The sequence below is a fragment of the Globicephala melas genome, chromosome X (genome assembly GCF_963455315.2).
Source record: "Globicephala melas chromosome X, mGloMel1.2, whole genome shotgun sequence".
Lineage (NCBI taxonomy): Eukaryota > Metazoa > Chordata > Mammalia > Artiodactyla > Delphinidae > Globicephala > Globicephala melas.
In genome coordinates this window covers 42,258,800-42,281,186 of record NC_083335.1, presented here as the reverse complement: position 1 = coordinate 42,281,186, position 22,387 = coordinate 42,258,800, and the positions used below count along the sequence as shown (strand labels likewise).

The 22,387-nt window shown below is 41.7% G+C and overlaps 1 protein-coding gene across 2 annotated transcripts in view; it reads right to left on the bottom strand.

The window, feature by feature from the left end:
- Positions 1 to 22,387, bottom strand: part of BTK (Bruton tyrosine kinase) — a 28,283-nt gene that overhangs the window by 1,890 nt on the left and 4,006 nt on the right. The window contains exons 2-18 of one of the 2 annotated variants that reach the window (XM_030840497.2): positions 17,679 to 17,848; positions 17,033 to 17,131; positions 15,057 to 15,125; positions 13,489 to 13,570; positions 8,315 to 8,443; positions 7,933 to 8,000; positions 6,899 to 7,086; positions 6,418 to 6,480; positions 5,790 to 5,844; positions 5,420 to 5,499; positions 5,113 to 5,240; positions 4,222 to 4,296; positions 3,553 to 3,724; positions 2,833 to 3,049; positions 1,715 to 1,779; positions 993 to 1,111; positions 330 to 487 (exon numbers count right to left, since the gene is read on the bottom strand). In XM_030840497.2, the coding sequence (XP_030696357.1) occupies positions 330 to 487; positions 993 to 1,111; positions 1,715 to 1,779; positions 2,833 to 3,049; positions 3,553 to 3,724; positions 4,222 to 4,296; positions 5,113 to 5,240; positions 5,420 to 5,499; positions 5,790 to 5,844; positions 6,418 to 6,480; positions 6,899 to 7,086; positions 7,933 to 8,000; positions 8,315 to 8,443; positions 13,489 to 13,570; positions 15,057 to 15,125; positions 17,033 to 17,131; positions 17,679 to 17,819 (1,908 nt within the window). In that variant the 5' untranslated portion in view covers positions 17,820 to 17,848. Of the gene's footprint in view, positions 1 to 329; positions 488 to 992; positions 1,112 to 1,714; positions 1,780 to 2,832; positions 3,050 to 3,552; positions 3,725 to 4,221; positions 4,297 to 5,112; positions 5,241 to 5,419; positions 5,500 to 5,789; positions 5,845 to 6,417; positions 6,481 to 6,898; positions 7,087 to 7,932; positions 8,001 to 8,314; positions 8,444 to 13,488; positions 13,571 to 15,056; positions 15,126 to 17,032; positions 17,132 to 17,678; positions 17,849 to 22,387 lie in introns of those variants that run through there. The other variant, XM_060292160.1, reaches the window with a different exon arrangement.

The window sequence follows — 22,387 nt, the reverse complement described above, 5'->3', positions numbered from 1 at the left end:
ATGACTTTTCTTTTTTAATGTCCATACACTTGTCTGAGTGCCTTTGGCTGCCTGCTTATGCTAGATGACATGGCCCCACAACACCCCTCTCCCTAAAGCCAAGTTGGTATTGGGGTCTGCTAATGATACTCTAGTGAGAATTGGAATGGGCCTGGAAAACCTTCTGGCCGTGAAATGATTGGGATGTAGGCCAGGATCCAAGAATGTGCACAGCTGTCTGTCTGTGCCCAGCTGCTATGTGGCCCAGGAGAGTGGGGCTGGGGTGCTTGGCCAGCTAAATGGGAAAGTAGGTTCAAGGAAATAATTTGAGGTCCCAATAAAACACTTACCTCATGCCAGCAGCTGTACATTATGGTATATACCCTCTCGGAAGCAAGATGAGGCCGGTAGAGACGTAGGCCTTGGGCAATGTGTTCAGCTGTTTCACTGTTAGTAAATCTTTCATATGGCATCTTCCCCAGAGAGTAAATTTCCCACATCAGCACCCCTAGAAAATGAAAAAAAAATGTGTTGTTTCTGGGTAGTAGGGATCCTAGTCTTCCTAAATCAACCTCAAACATTACAATCTGGTTCCCCCCTCTGTGCTTTTTTTCATTTTGTTCAAACTTCTGCTATAGTACTGAGTACACTGGAGGGTTATCAGGGTTGCCCTTGACTATTAGTCCTTTAGGAGAGAGACAGCATCTTATTTGTCTTTATAGTTATAGGGTCTGGCAGAGTCCCTGGTACATAATCAGTATTCAGAAGCTGTGGCATACTGAATGAATTGTTTGTTTCCCTCAATATATTCTAAGTTCTAAGAAGGCAGGGATCATGTCTAGTTTACTGTTTTTAATCCCCAGAAACCTCTGTGGTGCCTGACTCCCTAAGAATTAGATGAATGAAAACAAGAACAAATAACGGTCTCTCTGTGCAGGTTACAGAGTGTGAATTTCCTCCATTGCATTCCTTTTCCTTTGAGCTGTATAATCCATGTGATCTTATCCACTCACCAAAAGCCCAAATGTCAGATTTGCTGCTGAACTTGCTATACATAAGAACTTCTGGTGGAGACCACCGGACTGGAAATTTGGAGCCTACTGAGCTTGTGTATTCATCATCCAGAACATACCTGCAAAGGATTCAGGACTTGTTACTGTTAGAATTTGGAGAGCTTGATATTTGCTTAAATTTTCTTGGCACAGCCACAAGAGTTGCACAAATATACGCCTACAGGCCAACCAGTGTCTTTTACAAATGTTATTTCTAACAGATTCCTGTTTTCATATCTGATTTAGCTTTCCTGGTTGACAATATGGTTACAGCAAGGATGAAGTGAAATAAGATCTAATAGGTACTCCCTTCCTCTTCTCTAGCCTTCTTTCCTTTCTCTTTTCTCATCCTTCCCTTCCTTCTATTCTGCAGTTGTCAGTGGGAATTAGACTGATTAGGAAAGAATGAGACACGGAGTAAAGTCAACAGGATTAACAGATCAACATAAAGTATTGGAGAAATTAGCTTTTAAAAAAAGAGCAAAGGAGAAGAGAGGGATATAACAATAAAACAAGAGGTGGAAAGTGACTTAAACCATTCAGAGAAAGAAAAGGTATAGAAAGATGGTGGAAAAGACTAGAATTAGGGGGAAAAGGGAGAGGATTAAAAATTACAGTGTCACCTCATGTTTGTACCATGCCATTTTTACTTTTAGAGGGAAAAATGAAAAAGGCACACTCACCTGGACAGGCCGAAGTCAGATACTTTAACAACTCCTTGATCGTTTACCAAACAGTTTCGGGCCGCCTGCAGTGCAACACATACCAGTGAGACTCTGTCCCTGGCACAGAGGTTAAAGGCACAAAACTTCTGCCCACCAAGGGAGTGAAGCCAGGGAAGCCTCATCTTCACATAGAGACACCTTCCCACCTAACAGGAGTCAGTTGATGCCACTGAGAAATTTTGATGCACTTCCACCACATATAGAGCAACCCCCGTAGTCATAAGTAAAGCACTGAGGACTTGCAGAATGATTTCACTCACATTGGCAATTCCACGACAACCCTTCCTGCATTGAAATGCTGAGAGTTAAGGGAGAACAGAAGGCAAGTGTGTTTTGTTTTCTGCTTTTCTACCAGTGGGACTAAGGCGATTTGAGCCTTGGCCTGGCTGAAATAAACAGGGGCCCAAACTCGGATGCCTCCAGAGGCCAGGCAGGTGAAGTGACAGAGTGAAGTGGGTGGGTGGAGGTGTCAGGAAAGTGTCTGGTCTAAAGGAGGCCAGCCACTTTCCTGTAATCAGTTAGACCATATTGTAACACCAGGCCCACATTTTCATAGGTGTCAGCTCCAGCCAACTGTTAGCATGGCCTATGAGAATGTGGGCCTGGTGTTACAAGACGGTCTAGATTTTCAAGAGAAGCTGGAAATTCAGTTATTTAATGTGAAATGTTTTTAAGTGTTTGCTGACTAATATATAACATTAAAAAAAAACAAATGTACCAACAGACCCCCAGTTTGTGACTCTGATATAACCAAAATGATGCTTCTGTGCTAAGAGCAGTCCCATCAGGAAGCAGGGCTGCCCTTCTGCCCCTGAAGGACCCCACCATTTCCTTGTCATGGTAGGGGGCTGGGAGTGAGTGCTCTAGCTCCCACCATGGCAGAACCTGTGGTGTTGAGGCCAGAGATCTTTGACTGGCTGACCACTGGGGAAGAGGCTCACCAAACTTATAGTGCTTTCTAGATAAAACTGAAATGATGGCTCCAGCCACCCTCTTCAGCCATGTGTGATAGGTCTTCCTTTGCTACTTCCACCCCCTCAGCCCTCGGACCCAGGCCAATCCTTCTGAGGTCCTACCAGGTCTCGGTGGAGGAACTGCTTTGACTCCAGGTATTCCATGGCTTCACAGACATCCTTGCACATCTCCAGCAGCTGCTGAGTCTGGAAGCGGTGGCGCATCTCCCTCAGGTAGTTCAGGAGGCAGCCATTGGCCATGTACTCAGTGATGATGAAGATGGGGCGCTGTTTAGTGCAGACGCCGTACAACTGCACCAGTTTCTCATGGGACAGATTCCTACAGGAAAGGCAATGAACCAGTCCTCCCTTTCTGGCTCTGAATACTATTCAGAAAGGAGCTGAGGAGGAAAGGAGTTGGCCTGGGAGTAGAGTGTCAGGTTAGGGACCAAAATAACAAGTTGATGCTCCTCCTTCCTACCCTAAACTCCAGAAGTGCCTAATATATGAGGGTGAGCCAGGATTTGGAGTCCATCAATAGAACAGGAAACAAGCCCAGGGCTGAATGAACACTAAGGCTACATCAGAATGTCTTCCTTTTGAAAGTCTCATTTTCTACATTTACCCCCAAATGCTACTGAGATGGTACACGCCTATGATCAATACTACTGCCCACCAATATCTAAGAGAAATGACTACCTTAGCAGTTACTCCCACCAATCAAAGTTTGACCTCAGGCCATGGTCCCAAATCTCTCTTACTATAAATCACCTTAAAACCCAGTGGGAACCATCCTGGTAATTCCTAGACTGGATGGAGAGTTGAGTTTGGACTGTAACTCACATCATGACTTTGGCTTCTTCAATGAACTCATCCTCAGACATGGAGCCTTCTTTGATCATCTTGACGGCCACGTCATACTGGCCCCTCCATTTCCCATACTTCACTACTCCAAATTGTCCAGTCCCCAGCTCCTTCAAGAAGGTCAGGTCCTTTGGATCAATTTCCCATGATCCTATAACAACAAAGCCTTGATGTGATTATTTGGGAGTCATGTATGTATAATTTCTACAATAGATAAGAATCCCTACTGGGGGTAGAAATAGACAAGCAGTAAAAGGGAAATTCTCAGGGGTACTAATCCATCTTTCCTCAGGTAAATCTCAGGGACAGGGGATTACTGATTGGAGGAGTCTGGGAATTTAAGTACAAGTCAGGCATAAAACAAGAAGATAAACTAGACATCCTCTTAAAATCCCTTTATGATTTTTTTCCCACAATTAAAAAATAAATCCCTTTATGAATCTGTGTTTTTGCAGTCCCAGTAGGAGCCACCAGAGGGAGGAAAATCATTAGATAACTTTGGTCTGGCTCCTTCTTAACCTTCCTCGCAGCAGCTGGGATAGAACAGTGTGCTGCAAGGATGATTGAGAGGCAAGGTCTGGTTGCGTCTGCCAGACGTAGTCCTTCCAACTGGCCGGTCCACCCTACCCTAGAGAAATAATCAGTTACCATAGCCAAGGCCTGCAGTGGAAGGTGCATTCTTGTTTTGTTGAGACACTGGATATTTGAGCCTAGATATGAGTCCTGAAACATACAAAGAGAGTCATGCTGCTGGTGCGGAGCAGGGGGTGAGATGCCTCACACACCCTCACTTAAAGCCTCACGCTTCCAGTGTTCATCTTTCTAGTACATTTTGAATCCCAGAAGATCTCCATCAACCCGAATTTTTCTGGAAGTTTCTCCTCTTACAGATGTTTTTCAGGGACAAGAAAGAGAGAATGCTAACTGAAATATACAACCCAGCTAAATATATCCCCACCTCCCAGCCTAGCCTTAACTCACATCCTACTTCTGCTTTTGATACTGAAAAGTGTAATTGGGACCACATAAAATGACAGCCTTGATACTGCCTTGCCTGGACATGGTAGACAGCAGCAAGCCTTCTTGATGAAGTTTTTCCCATGTATTCGTGCTCTCACCAATCTCCCAGTTTTTAGAATGTCTACACTGCTTAGAAACTCTTCTGATGTTTTTGAGCCTGTATGTCCTTTGAGGGCAGGGACTTCAACTAATAGTTTTCATGTGTTCTCTAGTAACAAGAAAATTGCTGAGTACACACCAGGAACACAATGAATATTGCTGATTGATTAATTACCAGTCTCCTTTATGTCTTTCCTTAGCACTGAGCATCAATCACCAAATAAGGAGTCAGTCCCTACTGGGCATAAGTTCTGCCTTTGACCACCTCTTCACTTGACCTCGACCCAGCATCACAGGGGTTTATTTTCACAGCTAATTCCCATTACCCTGTGAGGCTTATTCTTCCCCTAACCACCTTGTCCTAAATTGCTTCTCCTGGTACTTGTCACACCCTTCTTCTCTGGTTCCCCTGGTACTTACCTGCAGAGTTATGCTGATGGTAGTTAATGAGCTCAGGGATGGTGCTGAAAAGGTGCTTCTCAGCCAGGTAATACTGGCTCTGAGGTGTGGAACACACAACATAATGGCGTATCACCCCTTGAGGTTCCCTGAAGAAGTGGATGCTGAGTCAGCAACTTGGGAACAAGGGTCCAAAGGGCCCAAGAAGTGAAGTGAGATGAGTTTTGAGTTTAAGTGACAGAGGATGTGAGAGGAGCACTTCATTAAGGAACTGTTGGTTGGGCACCCCTGTCCTTTGTCCCCAGGGCCTTGAAACAGTAACACTTACCCTGTAGATTTGGCAAACACAGACACTGTATATTTTCCAGCTTTGCTGGAGTCTCTAACAATGAAGCCTCCTTCTTTCCCCTGAAACGATGAAAAAGAAGCTGACCGTCAGGAGGAAGTGGTGCTCACACCTGCATCCCACCTGCCCAAACCCGAGAGAAAATATTATAGAAGCCTTGATTTCACTGCCAAGTTCCATGTTTGAGCTGCAGCCTCATTGCTTTTGACAGCGAAAAGTATAATTGGGACCCCATAAAATGACAGCGTTGACACTGCTTTGCCTGGAGATGGCGGACAGCAGCAAGCCTGCAATTCAGGATCCTTGTTTGCTATGCAAGGAGAATGCTATTTGCTTGTGGTCACATACTTACCTCTTGCTTTAGCAGTTGCTCAGCTTGACTCCGAGTCATGTGTTTGGAATACCACCTGTAAAGAGAGAGTGCTTGTGTGGCTCCTAGGCCATGGTGTAAGTGGCTATCTGTGGCTCATCCATGCCAGTGAGTCAGTCAATTCACTCAACCTCTATTTACTGAGTGTCTTATCATGTGCGTAGCATACTACATCCCTTTCCCAAAACGTGCTTGGCACTGAAGAATCATGGAAATGGAGAGTAGAGGGCAAAGGCAGGTGGCAGAAGGTTGCAGGGGAGGGATCAGGGACAGGGCCTTCAAGGACAACCCACTTCCATGATTAGGGAGAAAGCACATCCACAGAAGTTTGCCATTTTCACCTTTCAAATGTTTCCTGTCAGGTTGTCTTAGTGTGGTTCTTCTGGATTTGGGGGGAGGAGGGGGTGTGGTGACCTCTCCAGCTTTCATCAACAGGGTGTTTGGGATGAGGGTAAGACAGAGGCACTAACTTGAGTGGCATCATTTGACCCAGTTGACACTGATTTTAATAGGTATCTTGAAATCAAAATTTTGTTGAAACTATAAAAAAGTTTATACTATATTTAGTTCCTCTGGGAAGATTATGCGCTAGGAACATAAGCATACTCACTCATACATTTCTATGGAGTCCTCTGCCTCGGTTACATAGTTACTAGGGATGTAGCCTTCCTGCCTGTAGAGGAGACAACGTGATAGATCATCCAGCACTTCCCATCCTGGGTGAGAGAAAGATTTGGATGCCCTGTATCCTTGGGCTCAGAACCAATCTTGAATGAAGGTATATAAAATGCCCCTCCCTCAAAGAGAATCATGTTGCCAATGCATGGCTAGGCCAGTGAAGTGTGTAGCTTCTGCACATGTGGCATTGATTACATGTGCTCGACAACATGTGGGCCAGACTCTACAGGCTCAGAGAGGTAGCCACGTGTAGAGCTGCCCTCTGAGAAGTACTTGGAGGGAGAGCATATTCCTTTTGGTGTGGGAAGAACAATTTCTGATCAGGATACTGAGTAGGGGAATTATGCCGCAGGATTTTACGTGTGTATAGAGTAGGTGGGCACAAGGCTCAGGAAGGGCAGGCGTGGACTCACCCATTTTTATCCTGGGCTCGCCACCAGGGTAAGTTGCTCTCCTCCAGGATAAAATACTCGTCACCCTTCCGCAGCTGTAGATCATTTGCATTCATTGGCATGTAGTCATAAAGGGCTACAACTTTTTTCAGCTCACTTGTGGAGACAGGTGCTGCTGTTGGCTCAGGGGGCAGTGGCTTTTTTAAGATCTGTGTTGTTAAGAGGAAAAAGTAGGGGTGGGGTTGGCTAGATGTTGGCTAGATATGAAGCACTCTCCTGTTCTTCCCCAACTCTCTGGCTTACTGGAGACACTGTTCTAACCCAAATCAGGCAAAATAAAAGGTTTATTCAGCATTCATTCAACAACCAGTTTTAAGCACCCATGCAGGGGCTCTCAGCCTGGAATGTACATCAGAACCATCTAGCAGGTGGTTAACAATCCTGACACCTAAGCAGTTTCAAAGACCAATTATGTCAAAACCTCTGAGGGCTGGACCCAGGCATCAGTATTTTTAAACTTTCTGGACAAAAACCATGTACAGCCATAATCGGGAAAGCTTCTTGGCACTAAACTAGTACATGGACCTACTAAGTGGCTCTGAATCTTCTTTTCTTAGTTTGTAAAATGAGTATAATAATTCCTGCCTTGCTTACTTACAATATATGAGAAAGGGCTTTCTAGACCTCAAAAAATAACCCCCAAAATCAAGTTTTAAAGTAATATAATAGTGATAAAATCAAGATGTTGGGTATATGGATATTCACTGTTAAAAATTTTCAGCTTTATGTTTGAAAATATTTTTCATTTAAAAAAATCAGGCTTTGTTTTGTTTTCAACAGGTGATTTGATTAAATGGTTGCCAAGAGCTTCCTACTAGCCCTCTATCTCTCCACTGAAGAGGAAGTCCTAATTAGAAGCACAAAGCCCCTGTCTCAGCAAGAATACCAATTTACACTGCCAAATCCCAGGGAGAATTCTAAGACTTTGGTCTGTTTTCAGGGTGTGATTGTAAGTTTCAATTTAAACAGTAGCAGCACCCAATTTCCCTGTATACCTGGTCCTCCTCAGGCGTGGGAGGAAGAGGCTTTTTTGTCTTTCTGTGCGAACTCCCAGGTTTTAAGCCTGCAAAGTGAGAAACCAGTGACGATGGATACAGAGTGCATCTTCAGAAAGGGCCCAAGGACAGGTTTGGTCAGGAAATTTACTCTTGTACTCATTGACGTTACGTAAGTTAGGAAAAGTCCGGAATGATACAGCCCAATGCTAGGTCACCCAGCTGGAAGAGCAGAGCACCAGCTGAATTTTGGCCCCCACTAATCTCCTCTCCCACCCTCCTTTGTGCACTGGCCAAAATGTACAAACCTGGGTTTGATAGAGCCCTGAGAAAGTGATGGATAGTCAAAGGAGGGAGAAATTATATTGATCAGATCTCTTACTTCCATTCCTGTTCTCCAAAATTTGGCAGCCCATAGCATTTTTGGCTGTCTGAGAGCAGCAGAGATACTGCCCATCGATCCAGAAGCAAGGGTGGTATTTCTGTACCAGATCACTGTTGTACCGGATTACTGTAACAGGAGAGAAGAGAGAGAGAGAGAGAGAGAAAGAGGTCACATCTGACATGTGGGAGAAGCCACCATAGGCATGTTTTCCTCCTTGAGTTTAGTAGTGAGCTTCAAACAACTGCCCCTTCCTCAGCCACCCTGAAGGGAAGCAGACACAGGACCAGTTGGCTCACATGCTTGGCCCCAGAGAGTTCCTGTGCAGTTCTCTTCAGTGGTCTGTTATGATGACTATCTCCCAACCGGTGACCAAAGTGATAAGAATATCTGATTCTCCAGAGCCCCAGAACAAAAATATGTTATCTATGTTTTTCCAGTAGCCATTACAATCTTCCTGTAAGGCAGGTGTTGACTATGGTGGTCTTTTCCAGATAAGGAAGCCAGACTTTCACTCTGGCTCTCAATATACCAATGTCCCAGCTCCTGGAGTGATCTTTTAGAGATATTTGTCTTTGTGAGAACTTCTGCCTCATGCTTTCTGTGTTCACAGAACAGTTAACAGAGCAGAGCTCAGGATCAAATGAAGGTGATTCTGCCTCTAGAATAAACAGTTCAGTCTTCCTAGGGCCACTGAGGTAGGTTGAGCTCATTGTGGGAGACAAACACAGCAGTTCCATTTCCCTCACAGGGTTGTGAGGCCCAAAAGATCTCTCAGGATGAGAGATTTGCAGATAAGAGGAATTAGTTTTACAGTTTTTAATACTGTGGCATTGCAAGAATCTTAACCGGAAGTCAATTAGACAAGTCATCCTGGGATCATGTTGCCAGTTAACAGAAAAGCAAAGACAAATGAAATAATTGACAATAGCTAGCACTGGGGCAAAGACCTAGGCTGGTCTAAGAATATGCATATTTGAGGACATACACATTTCAGCATTTGATGCTAAAAAGAAGCTCTGCATAACTTTTTTTAAAAGATAAGAACAAAAACAAAATAAAACCTTCCTCTGTAGAGACCAACTTAAGTCCTTAAGAGCTTGCTAGTCACACTCCACTCACTTAAGACCTTGGGGGAGGCCTAGAAGCTACTGGTGGCCAGATGCATTTTATAGGCAAATGAACAAAAAGTGCCATCTTTTTTTAAAGTGCTATCTTGATGCTTTTCTAAACATGGATTTGAAGGCTTCTAACCAGTCTATCCTGCTCACCCTCACCCCTCACTTTTTCAGCATACCCCTTCACCATTGCACCAAATGCAGGGCGGTGGGAGCTGTTCAGATGGGGTGCAGGCTATAGGTGGCTACGTCGTCTGTAGAGAACTTTAAAATAATAAAAACCAAGCAAAAGTCTGTCTGACTTTTATTATTACCAGGCACTGGCAATTCTGAACAATGTGCCAGGTACTCCTCCAGCCAGAACTCATTGCTCCCACCCTCTGCCCTTCCCCCCCCATGCCACTACCATCACCCAGGGATTTGAAGATTCTTGGGTGCAGGCTTGGGCACCAGTAGACATTTAAAAAATTCTTAATCAACAACTAGCTGCTCTGATAAATTAAGCTATGCTAATGAGAGGCTATAGGGCTTCCTGCCCCCCTACCTCCAGCACACTCATTATGAACCCACCCTACATTCCCAAATAATTAAGAGGTCCCTCGAAGATGGCACCCCTTCTTTTGTTGGTTAACACAGCGCTGGTATTTCCAGCTACTTAGGAGAGAATTGCAAAATCAGAGTGTCTGTTACAAACTGAATGTTTGTGTCCCCCAAAATTCATATAATGAAGCCCCCGCAGTGCGATGATATTAGGAAGTGGGGCCTTAGGGAGGTAATTAGGTCATGAGAGTGGAGCCCTCATGATGGGATTAGTGCCCTTAGAAGAAGAGACTGGAGAGAAATTCTTTCTCTCTGCCATGTGAGAACACAGTGAGAAAGTGACCGGTCTGCAAGCCAGGTAGAGTGTTCTCACCAGGAACTAAATTGGCCAACACCTTGATCTTGGACTCCTCAGCTTCCAGAACTGTGAGAAATAAATGTTTGTTGTTTAAGTCACCTGGTCTATGATGTTTTGTTATGGTAGCCCAAGCTGACTATGACAGCGTCCTAGTGGGAGGACTAGGAGAAAACTGCTTACTTCACCAATGCATGGGGCCAGCCCTATCTGGGAAGCACTAATGTTTGATGCACATTCCAAGTACTTGATGGGTTGATCTCTCATATTCATTTTATTCAGGATAATGGCTAAAATTCTGTTTGGGGAATGAATGAATGATTACTCTTCACATATGTCATTGGAGTTGCACCAATGCCACTCTTTCATTCATTTGGGTGAGGTCAGGTCATTTGCTTATTTTTGAAGCTGCAGTTAGGATAGGCTCTGTTGAGCTTGACCAAATGAAGAGTCTAGAGTGAATGTAGACAAATATCTGTGCTACTGTAACATTAAAGTGCCCACTGCCATGTTCAAGGAAGTGGAAGGAGAGAGCCCAGGGCTAAGTCCTCAGGAATATAAACTTTGCATGGAAAGTACCACTGAAAAAAGATGGCAGCTCAATATGAGGTACCTGAGGCCCTACTTTTTAAATTGAAGTATAACTTACATATAATAAAATGTACAATCTAAGATATCCAGCTAACCACATTTGTGTACAACCATTTAACCACCACTCAGATCCAGCACCTCAGAAGGCTCCCTCATGCCTCTTCACAGCCAATACCACTACAGAGGTAGCCAGTATACCATGAGGTCCCCTTTCCATGTTAGTGATTTCCAATTGGTGCATTTTACCTCAGAGTGGGATAACTTATCACTAGAGTGGGCACTCAATAAATATTTGTTGGGCTAACCTACAACTGGTTTCTCCCTCAGCTAGTATGTCCCACCTTCCCCTATTTCCAAACTAAATCCTAGCTGTCCATCAGTGTGGATCCCAAGTTGGTGGTAGTTGTTTACTCTTGCAGAAAAATCAATTAACACACCTATTTGTTGGTCCCTTTCTGTGTGCAGAGCAATTTATGAGGCACAGTGGAGAGAACCAAAGAAGTACAAATATATATGCCCTCTAGAGCTCTGTGTATATTTCTCGGCCTTGGAGGTAGCATCTTGATTTAGAGCACAGACTCTAGAGCCTGAGTTCAAAGCCTGACCCTGCCACTTACTAAATGAGTGCCTTTGGGCCAGTTATTTAACCTCTCTATACCTCTGTTTTCTCATCTCTAAAATGGGGATGGTGAAAATAACTGCCTCATATGGTTGATATGAAGAAGAAATGAGCTAATATATGTAAAGAATTTAGAGAAGATCCTGGATCATAATAAGCATTACTGAAGTGTTTGCTCATTTTGTACCCCCAGGGCTAAAGCCAACCTCTTACTTCAAAACATGTCAAGAACTGAACTGTGTGGTGCAAGAGATCACCTATTTGTAATCTTCACATGGCCTTACTCTAAAATATCTTGCAGACAACTACAGGTGCAGTTTCTGGGCTTGAGAACCAAGCAGCACAAAAATATGCAATGAGTTTAGGCTTTGGGGTCAAACAGACCTAGGGGTGTAGTAAGAACCCAGGCTCCACCACTCACTAGCTATGTGCCCTTGAGCAACTTACTAAACCTCTTTGAGCTTCAGTTCCTTCATCTGTAAATAGGGGAATAATGCATCCTTAATAAGCTTATTGTGAGGATTAAATGTGCTAGTCCGTTTGAAGCACTTGGCACAGAGCCTGGTACAGAGTTAGTGCTCATTAAGTGTTAGTTGCTGTTTTTAGCCCAAGGTTGCTGTAAGAATTAAATGAGATAATAAATACAAGGTGTCTAGCTTGGTGTCTGGCACATAGAAAGAACTAAGTAAATGACACTTCTCTTTCTTTCTCCTCTCCTCTTTCAGCTTGAAAGATTTGATGATTTTTATGTTAGCCAGACTTACATTCAAGGGAGTGAACAAAGCTGGTGTAGTCAGCCACTGCATATCAGAGTCTAAATATTTATTAAGACAAAGGGCTGTCACGCAATAACCCAACCATGCCATTATCAGTCTGCCATCCTTCCTGTTTCTCTAGGCAGCCTTTCCTGATGTCAACTCAACCAGTTAATCTCTCAGTCACTTGACATGTGGCTATATATACACACAAATATGTGCGCATGCATCCTGTGCTGTAAGCATTTACAGTCAAGTTTATCTGAGCACACTGTATGGTCTGTGTGAAATACTGAACTATATTCAAGTTGAGGTCCTCACAAAGCAAGGAACATGAAATAGTTCCTTGGAAAATATCCACAATGAAAAGATGTACAGTGCTTTACAGTTTTCCATGTGCTTTCACATACCTTACCTCATTTGATCCTTAGGACAACCCTGGAGGTAGGTACTGTAGGCACCATTATTATTCCTCTTTCAGAAGAAAAACCTGAGCCTCAAAGAAGCTTGTTGGCCTACTTGCCAGAGGTCACCCAGCTTATTAGTGGTAGAAGAGGACTTGGAACCAGGTTCTTTACTCTGACCCCAAGCACTCTCATAATCATGTATTTAATTTTTTTGGAACTACATATTTCATACCTAGGATTCAAAATATTGAAATAACCATTGAATGCCACACCATACCCCCCTTGTAATTGGTGTAAAGAATGGGACCTCTTTTATAAATAGGGAAATGGAAGGGCCTACAATTACAAAATTGCATTAGAGAGACAGTGGTAGAACTGAGTTGAAACTCTTAGTCTAGCATGTGATCTTTTATTCATATGATGGAATATTGAACTCAATTGTATCATTAATATTGAAGAAAATGCAATATTTCTCCCCCCATTCTCTCTCTCTCCTCCCTTCTCTCTCTCCCTCCTTCCCTTCTCCCTCTCTTTCTTCTTTCTTTCACCTCCCTTCTTCCATCCGTTCTGTTTTCCTCTCTCCCTTTCTTCTTCTCTCCTTCCCTCCCTTTCCCTTTTTCTTTACTTCTTTCTTCCCTTTCTTTCCTTTTTCTTTCTCTTTCTTTCTTTCTCTTTTCTTTCTCTCTCCTTTCTCTTTTTCTCCCTCTCTCCCAACTTTTCTCTTTCCTTCCTCCTTCCTTCCTTTCCTTCTTTCTTTGGAAACTAGTTTATTTTCCAAATAATTCTCACCATTTTTGAGCTGGTGAATCCAACGCTTCCTCAGTTCTTCAGTTGGGGAGAAGACATAGAGAGGCCCTTCATCATATACAACCTGGGGCAATGGACACAGACTTCAGCAGTTAGGAGTCAGAAAATAAAAAGACCTTGAAGGAACTAATCTTAAGCTACAAATTTGTATAATGATACTGGAAAACAAAAACAAGGCAGGGTCTTCAGTGAGCAGTGGAGCTGGGGTTATGTGAACCATCAGAAGAATTCCTGAACAATTCATATCCAGGGATGTAGGACTTAGAAACTCTTTGCTTTGTGAATACTCCTGTGTCCTCTTGACTTGTATTTCAATTTGTGTGTAAACTTAGTTCATAATCTTCAGCCCTTGGTGGAGTCAAGATTTTTGTTTATCCAATGAAGGATATTTTATGATCTTATTAAACCTTGAGTTTGTATAGAATATAATTGAAGTAATGATTTATGTAACAAATCTTGATTAGTACATGTGGATTATACACTTCATCAATATGGAGCAAATTTTTAACTCTTGGATGATTTTCCCCCCACTGCCTAGTGGCCTCCCCTTGCCAATATTAGCCCAAATAAACCAAGTTTGGAACTACATACCTACTTCAAAAGAGTGAAATATATATTAAGCATTGTCATCAAATCAGTCAGTATTTTTTGAACACCACACATGTACAAGGCATTGTGCTAGGTGTTATTGAGATGTACAAAACATATAAGATGTGGTTCCAACCCTTACAGACTTGAGAGACATCACAGTGGATTCTAAAGTCAAATATAAATTAATTTTGAATTATCTACTATTTACCAGTATTCACTAGCCCAGTCAAACATCAACTTATTGAAAGACAGTGGTAGTAAAAACTGTGTCTAAAACACCCCTCCTTCACAGGTTTTGTAAACTTTGTTACAGTCAGGGAGATGAATAAGATCCTTTTACATTTTTCTTTTTGCTTGTTAGTCTTGCTGTGCTCATAAATCCATGACAGAAAGCCCCCTCCCCTGAGACTTTCCACTTCCTTTTCTGGCTTTCACTGTTGCAGAGGCTGCTATATTCATGACATGTGGCCTCAGAGTTCTCAGGACATAAGCAAACCAAATCAGAGATTGAATCTGAAGCTCTTGCTCTCTTTTATGGCTTACATTGCATCTACCAAACAGATGTCTATGTGGCTCTTCAGTTATTCCAGACTAGAATAGAATTTAAGTTTATATGTAAGTCTAATAAGCCTTCCCTACACCGAACTTCCTAATACTACTCCTTCCCTCCCCTCTTCTGTCTTTTCAACCCACATGACTGACCACCATTAGACAGATAGGCAGAACCAGAAGGAAGTGAAATGCTCACTTAACAAACAGAGCATCTTTCTCAATGCCATTGCCATAGACAAGACACACCATAATAGGATTAGTGCCATTATGGATTCTCTTTGAGGTGTAGAGACTAAAAGAAACTATGTTTGATTGGAAAAACAGAAAAGCAAACACTCACAGCCCATGCCATCCCTAACGATTATATTACAGGTCCCTTTGTGAGCTAGTGAGAGAAAATACCTTACCTGGAAGGGGTAAGGGAACCTTTCAATAATTGAAATCTGCTCCATTTCACTGCACTCTTCTCCCCTTCTCTGCAGTGACAGAAGAAATCATAGTTATTGGTTGATGCATTGCTCTTTTCTGGATTTCCCTAGGTACTGGGAGTCTTTTGCAGTGGTTCCAGAAGGCTCTCCTGCATGGACAATGCTAATCCTTAGTGATTGCTTCCTATATCCCAGTAGGGAAACATATCCATAGGATCCAGCACATACTCATTCCAAAAAAAAATCTCAGGTATCTCAAACTATTGAGAAAAGGGAGGTTAATCAATAAATGATGCTGGGACAAACATTTAACCACTAATATTGTCAGAGGTGGGGGGCGAGTAGTTAAGGTAGCTATTTCACACCATACACCAACGTAAGTTCTGGATGGATTCAAGAGCTTTATATAAAAAAATGAAACTATGACTAACAGAAAAGAACATAACTATTTACATAATTTTGTGAGAGGCAAGGCCTTTCTAATATAATGCTAAAAGTTAGAACCATTAAGAGAAAGATGAGCTAATTTGATGACATAGACTTTAAAACCCACTATGGTTAAAAAAGACAAGTATAAACAAAATTCAAAGATAAATGAAAAACTGGAAAAATATTTTCAACATATATTATAGTTAAAGTTAACATATCTAGATCTCTTAAAAAGTACTAGGAGTAAGGTAAACATTTCAATAGAAAAACCGGCCAAAAAATTAACAGGAATTCACAAATGGAAAAATATAAATGAGCTGTAGCCATATAATTGTCCAACCTTATGAGTAACAAAAAAATTGCAAAATAAGTCAGCAATGAAGTATCATTTTTCTTGGCTTTCAAATTAACAAATATTTAAAATATCTGGCGTTGGAAAGAATGTAGAGGAATAGATACTGTCATACAGAGCTTGTAGGTGTATATGATATTCAAATTCTACTTCTACAAAATTAAATAGAATAAAACTATAAAAATAATCAAAGCATACAGATTTCATAAAGAAAAGAACAAAATATTACTCTTAGGAAGTTATTATAAAGAAAAGAATAACAAAAGTACGTAAAGATGTAAGCAAGAATGTTCCTTTCAACATGATTTATGATATCAAATAAATTGGAAACAAATGTCTAGTAAAAGGAGATTGGTTAAACAAATTACAATATATCCATGATAGGGTATACTATACAGTCATTAAAATCATTTTATTAAAGAGTATCTATTGTTATGGGGAAAAGTTTATATTGTTAAATTGAAAATGTAGGTTACAAAGTAAGATGTGTAGTATAATATGATTCTATGTTTTAAATATATAACATATATATTAGTGTGAGTGTATGTGTTGTTAATGGAGAAAAACATCTGTTAAGTCCATACACGAACATGTTAATAGTTGTTTTAGCTGAATAATGAGATTATGCATGATTTTATCTTCTTTTTTGTGCTTTTTTGTATTTTGCAAAGTTTCTATAATAAATACGCATTACTCTTGACATCAGGAAAAAAATGATATTTAAAAAAATCAACTAGGAAATCAGTAGACGTTATGTCCTCGAGAGGCTCTGGGAAATGAGAGAAGAAACAGTGAGCTACTAAAGAATCTCATGACTCAGAACCCTAGAGTTCTGGCTTTCAGACTAACTCAAGCTTGTAAATCTGATCCTGGTGACTGAGGGAGTAAAACGAATCATCTCTGATCAGTTTGAAAACTTGATGTGATATCATCTTAAGATTGGCGTTACAAGTTTTCCAGATTAAGTGAGTTGTTCTGTATCTGGGGAAAAGACGCTGAGACTCAGCATAACCAATATGTGGCAGAGTGAAGAACATATATGGGAGCTTTATGTGTCCCACACTGCACAGCATCACAGGTTTATTTACAGAGAATAGAAGTGTTCCAAGTTTCTTAACTGCAACCCTCCTGCCCCCCCGCCCCGTGCCCAGTTCTAACAATGGCCTCTTCTCACCGGAATCTGTCTTTCGGGGGGAGGATTTTTCTCAGGAACCACTGTTTCAACACAGGTGATCTTCTCAACATCTATTGAACCCTTCTTACTGCCTCTTCTCTGAGAAAGAGAATGAGGAAGAAAATGGAGAAAGATTAAGAGCGATTAAGCAACCAGATGATTAGATTTCGCTATCTCATCATTCAACACAGAGAGGTGACACCCACACTCTATATCAGGACCTGTCATTTTGAGAAAACGAACAAACAAACAAAACCCAAACAACTTCCAGATCTATTAACCTAACCTTTTTTGACTACCAGATGGAGGGCAAACACTATAGAAGAGTGGATGGCTTTGTGTTCCTTTAACATAAAAAATAAGGAAGCAATTTCCAAGTCTTGGATTTCATTCTCAACAATCATTTAATGAGTGCTCACCAACTGCAAGAATCCATGGTGAGATTTTCCCCATAGCTTCTTAGCACCTTTGAATTTTTGCTCCAGTATGTCTGTAGCTAGTTCTGGGCTAGGAAACATTTTGCTGAGTTTGAAGTGTACTTGGGTCCCTTCCACCTACCCCCTCAAACCAAAAAGGATCTACCTCCCCCCAAGGCAGATCTAAGGCCAAGTCCTTAAAACTCAGGTTTCACAGCACAGAAACTCACCCCACGTTCAAAGTCATATTCATAGTAGGAAAGTTTTTGCACGGTCAGGAGAAAGAGGCGCTTCTTGAAGTTTAAAGGTGATGTTTTCTTTTTCTGCTGGGATCGCTTCAGAAAGATGCTCTCCAATATCACTGCAGCCATAGCTTCTTCTTTCTGGAGCTCACTGGGTGCTGTTGATAATGAAAGTTCTTGAGGACCCAGCACATTGAACCTCATCCCTCCTGGTTCCCCCTCAGCCTAGCCACCTAGTTTCAAATGGAACAGAAATGTTCAAAGCTAACAAAGAACCTTCTTACTTTGACGTCCTCCTTCCATAGCACCCATTTCTGCCAGTTTTCAGGTATAATGGATGCACATTGAAGTGGGGTGATTGATTCTACATCATGAGTTCATATAAACTGGGTTCTTGTATAAGGCAATGGAATGCTCTGGATATCAAGTGATATGTACCCATGTGCTTGGTAATGTCTAGAGGCAGCTCTACACTAACCACCCTTTTATGATACGTGCAGAATCTGTGAACAGTAAAAGTCTCTGCGCAGCTGTTGACCCTTATATCCCCAGAAGGGATAATGCAGGTGCCAGAACTCCACTGAGGCAGATATTGGACTTTCAGTTCCCAGTTTCCTAGACAGTGAGTGTAATTTTTCATACATTGTCCCACTGGGGTCTGTAACCAAGGGGTCTAATAAGGATACAGAGGCTGCACCTGCAGTTATGGACATTTACTAACTGCCACCCAACTAATTTTGCCCATCACCCTCTGGCTGAGCTACAAAGGATAGAAGCTTTGTTCTAAAATTGAAAAACAATTTTTGAGAGGTAATTGTTTTGTTTTGTTTTTGATTTTCCCTTCCTTTTTGCTTAGATTAGTTCTTTCAGACAGCATCATGCAAAAGTGATGCAACTGTCTTAATCTTATAGATGCTCTCTCTGATCATTTATGAAAAGTAACTTGTTTAGCCTCTCCAAACTTACAGTACTTCAGAAAGATTCAGTTTAGGTAACTGAAATACAGAAAGGCAAAGAAAGTTACAAAAAGTCACCGTTGGTTTTTTTATTCACACAAAACACACAGTTATTCACTTAAATACACTATATTTTATTACCAACCCAAACCTTCGTTAGAAAGATAAAGTGAAAATATAAATACTGCCACAGAAATAGAGCACTAAAAAAAATACGAAAAAAATCACCAAATCACCAGCCCCTTCTCCCTCAAGTTTTGTTGGAGGTAAGTTTTTTCCTGAAGGGTGTAGGTTTTTTTTTTTTAAAACTAAACTCCTTATGGTTTTGGTGGCACCATGGAAGCAGAATAAAGTAAGTAGTTTTTTGTACTTGTCAAGCATAGGTTACTTCTCACACCAGGAAAGCAAGGGAATGGTTTCTTATCGAAGCCTGAGGCTATCCACACCATTATTTTGCTCTTTCCTGTGGTGTAAGATGTTCTATTATTGTACTGAGGAGACAAAAATAGGTTACAGGAACACCAGGGATGTTCAGAATGATCACTTTGTTATTTATTCATCATGTGGATGCCACTGTTTTCTGGTGGTAGACTTGTTCAATTTTTTATAAATGATCTTTTGAGAAAATCGGACAAAGGAGCAAACTTTTCCCTACACCCTTCACACAGCTGCTCTCTTCCCTGACTCCCCAGTTTAAATCGTCTCTCACAGGAGTGACAAACTGATAAGAGTTTGCAACCAACTAGAGTTCTATCTAGCATTCAGATTCAGCTCAAACCCCAAAAAGATTTCTTTTAACATTAAGGTTTTTCATTTACTCAGAAGTAGTGGTAACCAGGTAATAATAGTCTATTCTCAGGAACTGCCAACTCATCGAGATCCCTGTACTAATATCACATTTGTTCCCATGGTGAATTCCAATTAAGTACCTATTCACAACCAAAGACTCAACTTAGAGAAGACAAAATAATACCCTAAAGAAATTGAGTAGCATGACCAGTAAATTGGATCAGAAGCATCCAAACAAACCACGTCCAGTTGTTCCTCTTTTAGCTGAGTAAAGCACACCCATCATTTTACCTTTAGTTTTGTTGCAAGCTCTTGGTGGATACACTCCCCTGTTCAGATCCAGCATCTGCTTCAGTCTTGGCGTCTGCTCTTATTTCCTATAAGACAGGTCCTTCTGGAAGCTGCCTCTGTTCTTTTTCTTTTTTAGAACAAATCCAGTTTGTACAGGAGGAAGCCTTCCTCTCTTTTAAGTGTCTGTGTTGGGGTAGGGTTTAGTGCTGGTCTAAGTATGAGGAAGTAAATAAGCCTCTCACTAGCCATTGCCCCTCTGAGCATGGGGTGAAATGGCCTCTACTTCTAGATCGTTGAGCTGGAGGACTGCTGGGACTTCCACGGCCTGGTTGCTCCCTCTTTGATTGCTTTCCCCCATTCCTTGTGATCCACTCCAGGCACACACAGCCTGAAAATGTGGTAGTTCTTCCTTAGTCACCATTAGTCCATCCACCACTAATGTGAAAGGAGAGGCATCTGCTTTTATGTCTTCCTGAAGGTTGGTGTGTAATGGACACTCTGCTTTAGAGGATAGTTGCAGCTTCTTTGGGTACTTATTGTGAAAGGTCCTAATTTTTTTCTAACAATTTCAGCAGCCCACAGAGTCAATTTGACCACAAAAGATGCACAGTGAGGGCTGACCCTGCACCTCACTCAAGTGGTGGGGTTGGGGGTGGAAACGGAAGTGACATGAATATTACACACACACACACACACACACACACACACACACACACACTTCACACAGAGAAAGAAAGAGGAGGAGAAAAAAGACTAGAGAGACACACACAGAGCTCTTCATTTAAAATATAAAGTTCCAGTGTTATAATGTTCTCTTTATTAAACTACAAATGCAAAGATTTTCACACGGCCACCTTTTGCAGCCTCACAGCTCTTTGTGGAGCAGTAGAATTCCAAAAAAGAATGCTTAGTAGTAAGAGTTCAGCCACTTTACAAACTGCACTACGCCAAGGAGTTAATGTAAATAGCACTTGCAGAATCGGTAAACTAAACCACCTTTGGCTCCTATCTTTGCTCATGCTAAGATAAAACACTATTAGGGGGACTTCCCTGGTGGTGCAGTGGTTAAGAATCTGCCTGCCAATGCAGGGGACACAAGTTCGAGCCCTGGTCCGGGAAGATCCCACATGCCGTGGAGCAACTAAGCCCGTGCGCCACAACTACAGAGCCTGCGAGTCACAACTACTGAGCCCGTGTGCCACAACTACTGAAGCCCGTGCGCCTAGAGCCCGTGCTCCACAACAAGGGAAGCCACCACAATAAGAAGCCCACGCACCACAACAAAGAGTAGCCCCCACTCGCCGCAACTAAAGAAAGCCCGCGTGCAGCAACAAAGACCCAACGCAGCCATAAATAAATAAATAAATAAATTTTTTTTTAAAAAAATTGGCTATTATTAATAAAACAAAACAAAACTCTATTAGGGACAACACCAGAGAAAAATCAGAAAATGACACAGCCTGTCTATGACTGGGAAGAGTCCAGGAGAAGCTAGTTAGAAATAGTCAGTCATGGTTCAAATAACTATTAAGCCAAAATATCCAATAAGCTGCGTTTTGTGTTTATTTCTCCTTTAAAGCATTACATAATTGTCCAGCAAGATTCTAGCCTTTCCCTTTTCTCCCCAGGGGAATGGAAGGGAACTCATGCTTCTCCCAGTGCAGTCCATCCATCAGACATTTTACACACATTCTTTCATTTATTCCTCACGGCAAACAGATGAGGAAAATGAGACTCATGGAGGCTATGTGACTGGCCCAACCTTATCCATTTGTGACCCCACACCCTTGTTGTTTCTGTTGTACCTCATTGCCTCCCAGAGGGATTTTTTTTTTTTTTGCCTTCAACGAAGTGTGATGCCATCCACCTCAGCACCCTGTTATTCCCCATGGCTATCAGCAAAGAGCTGATAGGTGATAGATGGAGAGGGAGAGACCCCTCTCCATCTTCTAAGAACATTTGGCAAAGGAGGAAATGGTGGTTAAGTACAGGGGATAAGTGAGAGAGAATTCAGGATCCAGGGGCACTTTCCTCTGCAATATTCCTCTGGCTAGAAAGGATGATATGTCTCTCTTAACTGACAACAGTACTTTTTCCCACATGAGGATTCTTCTCAGTTCTGCCAATGTTTTATTACATTTTCCTTTAAATCCTCTATAAGGAGATCTTGTTTAACTGGTCGACTTCTAGAGTTGCCAGCTGCTTTTTCCTTCAGGATTTTTCGTTGTTAATGGGATGAAAGCAAAGTGTTTAGGTGGAACACCAACCCTTTATTCTAGGGTTGTTATTGCTTACTGTGAATATAAAAGTTTGCTTGAATGTACTGTCTTTTATATTGTGAAATATTGCAAATAGGCAGAAAGTAAAGAGAATAACATTACACTCATGTGCTCACCACTTAGCTCTATAGAATCCTAACATTGTGCCATTTTGTTTCTGGTGTTTTGTTAGAAATGAAATACTATTCATACAGTCAAAACACCCTTGTGTACTCTTCCACAATCTTAGTTCCCTCCCTCTACAGAGGTTACCAATATCTGGAATTTGGCATTTATCATTCCTAGGCATGTTTTTATATAATTACTACATATGTAAGTATCCAAAAAAGACATTTAGTATTGGTTTACATGTTTCACATTTTAATATGTGTTACATAATCTT